The sequence below is a fragment of the Trichinella spiralis genome (genome assembly GCF_000181795.1).
Source record: "Trichinella spiralis strain ISS 195 chromosome Unknown Scfld3996, whole genome shotgun sequence".
NCBI classification, from domain to species: domain Eukaryota; kingdom Metazoa; phylum Nematoda; class Enoplea; order Trichinellida; family Trichinellidae; genus Trichinella; species Trichinella spiralis.
Window position 1 is genome coordinate 1 of NW_003530935.1, and position 2,964 is coordinate 2,964.

General features: G+C 47.4%; 1 protein-coding gene across 1 annotated transcript; it reads left to right on the top strand.

Annotated features, from left to right (window-relative positions):
- Window positions 1-1,361: 1,361 nt before the first annotated feature.
- Window positions 1,362-2,795, top strand: Tsp_12690 (zinc knuckle protein). Its single transcript, XM_003367600.1, has one exon. The coding sequence runs from the start codon at window positions 1,362-1,364 to the stop codon at window positions 2,793-2,795; it is 1,434 nt and encodes a 477-aa protein (XP_003367648.1).
- The last annotated feature ends 169 nt before the right edge of the window (window positions 2,796-2,964 follow it).

Sequence of the window (2,964 nt, forward strand, 5' to 3'; positions counted from 1 at the left end):
GTGGATTCGGCTCAAGTACAGCAACATCCAGTCGAGTGTGATGAAAAGCAAACTGCTGGCAAGTGAATGGAAAAGTCGCTGAACATGTAAACAAAGAGCTGAACTCTCGTCATCTTGCTTTAACCACGCGCCAAGCGGAAGATGACCAATTACCTTGAATTGGCGACCTGAGTACAATCCAGCAAAGATTCTGAATCTAATTCAGATCATTATCATATGATGATCTCTTTTTGATATATATATATATATACAAGAAAAGCGGTATAACATAATCTGAGAAAGTCGACCAGCAGCGGATTACAGTTGCTGTACAGGCGTCGTCATTTCATAAGTGCGCTCAAATTTGAATACAAATCCGTTCTCTTGTCTCTAGTTTATTTGCAAACATCAAAGAACGTTGAAAACGGTCCGTTTGAATTACAAAGAAGTGCATATACGGTAGATTGAACCTGTAGATCTGCTTTATTTTTTAGTAGTTCTTATTTTTAATTTATTGAAGTAACTACTTTCGTTAACAAAGTTTAATATTGAAAATTATTATAATTAAAGTGTAACAGAAAAGTAGAAAATGAAAATTTGTATCTAGAATTTAAACAATAACAGACAATTAAAGCACAGTAAACTTGAAACATCAATATCAAAAAATGTTACGTAAAAAATGGTAATGACACATGAGCCGTACAAAATTTAAAAAAATTAATAATAATATAATTAAAAAATAAGTAACGGTAGGAATAATGTTTCACAAATTAAAGGGAAACTTTTTAAATAAAGTAATTGTTGGAAACGGTAGGTACAGTAATTCCTGTACCTGAAGATCAACAGCGCGGCACTTTTAAAACGGCATTTCGCCACGGGTCAACACAATAAGATTGTATGAATCTTATCGTGTGCGGGTTCGCTTTGAGGTATGTAGGTTGCGTCCTGACCGACCTGACACACTGAACCCGGTGAAAACAATGGCGGATAACCTAGGTTGATTCTATATAAGGGCTCCGACGATCAGACTCGGAGAATCAACCATTTGTCGTTGTCGACGGGGTTGGAAGCGAATTTGTGCGAGCGTGTGATCAAGTGAAGTGCGAGTATCGCAGACGAAGCTACGATCTTAACGTGTGACCATCATTCGTTGGTATCGAGTCTGTCTCGTCCTGAATCACAATAAAGTTTGAGTATAAACTTGTGATTGTTTGCTTGTATCGATCAGCTCATCGGCTTTGCTGTGAGTCGATCTGAACTGCGCCTGAAGATCATTAAAATTACAGTCCACTGCCAGTTGGCATATAGTCGTCGCCAACATTTGGTCCTCTGAGCCGGATTTCTAAAGCGAGCGACCTCTGGATAGAACGACTGGAGCAGTGATGTCGGCTAGAGCTAGAGAAAAATCGAAGAAGCTGATCATCGGCAAGGAACGCCTGAATCGGCTCTTTGAAGAGCTCGATCAGTTGTGCATGGGACCAGCGGAAGTCTTGGAAATCGGAGAGCAGATTTCGATGATCGAGAGACTTTTCCGGGAGACAGACGCTCTTCAGGTGGAGCTTGAATTAAATCTTGAAGAGGAAGAACGAAGGATGGCGGAAGAAGACTGGTCAAAGTATCGAAAGGGATTCAGAGAGCGCAAAGTCCGAGCGCTGGCTCTGATGCAGTCGAAGGGGAGTGATTGCTCCGGACGACTGGATGACCAGGGAATTGAGTTGAGATCAGGACCTGGAATGGTGCCGGCTGCGACCTCTATGCATGAACTTGCGGCACGACTGCCGAGATGCGATCTGCCCAAGTTCAGCGGAGACTTCACGGAGTTTCGTGCGTTTTGGGATCAGTTTGATCATCGCGTACATCAGCGAATGGACCTGTCCAACGCAGCGAAACTGACCTACCTCCGTGGCTGCTTAACCGGCAAAGCAGCGGATGTAATCAGCAGCCTATCCAGCAGCAACGCTGATTATGAGGTGGCGTTGAATCGCCTACGCGAGGAATTTGATCGACCGGCCAAGGTGATCCGGCATCAGATCAAGAAACTCGTGCAAACGCCACCTAAGGACGTGGGTCTGCGCTCACAATACGACCATCTGAGACGGACAATCGACGCTTTGACTGCACTGGGCAAGGATCCAAGAAAGGGTGGTCTACGAGAAGGTGAGCTGTCCGCAGCTGAAATCACGATTGCAATCAGTCGTGATCGCCTTCCGACACCGGTTCGGATCAAGTGGGATGAAAAAACGAAGGCGAATGAAACGATGGCCGCTGACTTGTCGGAATATTTGCAATTCCTGGGAGAACAAGCCCAACTCCTGGAAGAGTCGCGGTCAGATAGATCGGAACCCGCCAAGCTCACAAAGCCCGCCAAACGTCGAAGCAGTCCTCTCAGGCGAAGGCACGACGAAGCGACGGTTCTCCAGACTGCCGTTGCAGACCGGTTCGCCGTGTGCGAAGAATCGCCACGAGCGGCAGAGACCTCAGAGTTGGGACGACCAACGCGTCAATCGAAAACGAGGACGCCACAACGGGCTGGTCGGTGTTTCTACTGCCAGAAGCATGGGCATCTCAAAAGGAATTGCCCGGATCGGATGGGTCACCTTGCCACATCCGGCAGGTCGACATCCGGGGAGCGCAACTCTGACCTCTCTGGACCGAAGGCAGGCAAGGGGAGGAAAACCACTGAACCAAGGAAGGCCCAGGTGAACATCGCCACCACTAAGCACGGCTGGAGTCGTTTTCAGATGATTAAGGCTGTCGCTCACGGTGCCCACGGAAGGAAGCGTTTGGTCAACTGCTTGTTTGGACACCGGAGCTGAGCGATCTCTGGTGCGACAAGACGTCGCGGACGAGCTCAAGTTGGCTGGCGAAGTTCACCCAACTTCTTTCCGCGGGTGTTGGTGGCTCGAGATTCAGCTGCCAAGCATCCAGGTTGGTTCGCCTTGGCTCAGCCCTGTCAGCGAGAACCCGCTGGGACAGTATCGAACT

Bases quoted from the DNA above. Each gene is read 5' to 3' on its own strand.
- Tsp_12690 (XM_003367600.1), top strand. From the start codon at position 1,362: ATGTCGGCTAGAGCTAGAGAAAAATCGAAGAAGCTGATCATCGGCAAG.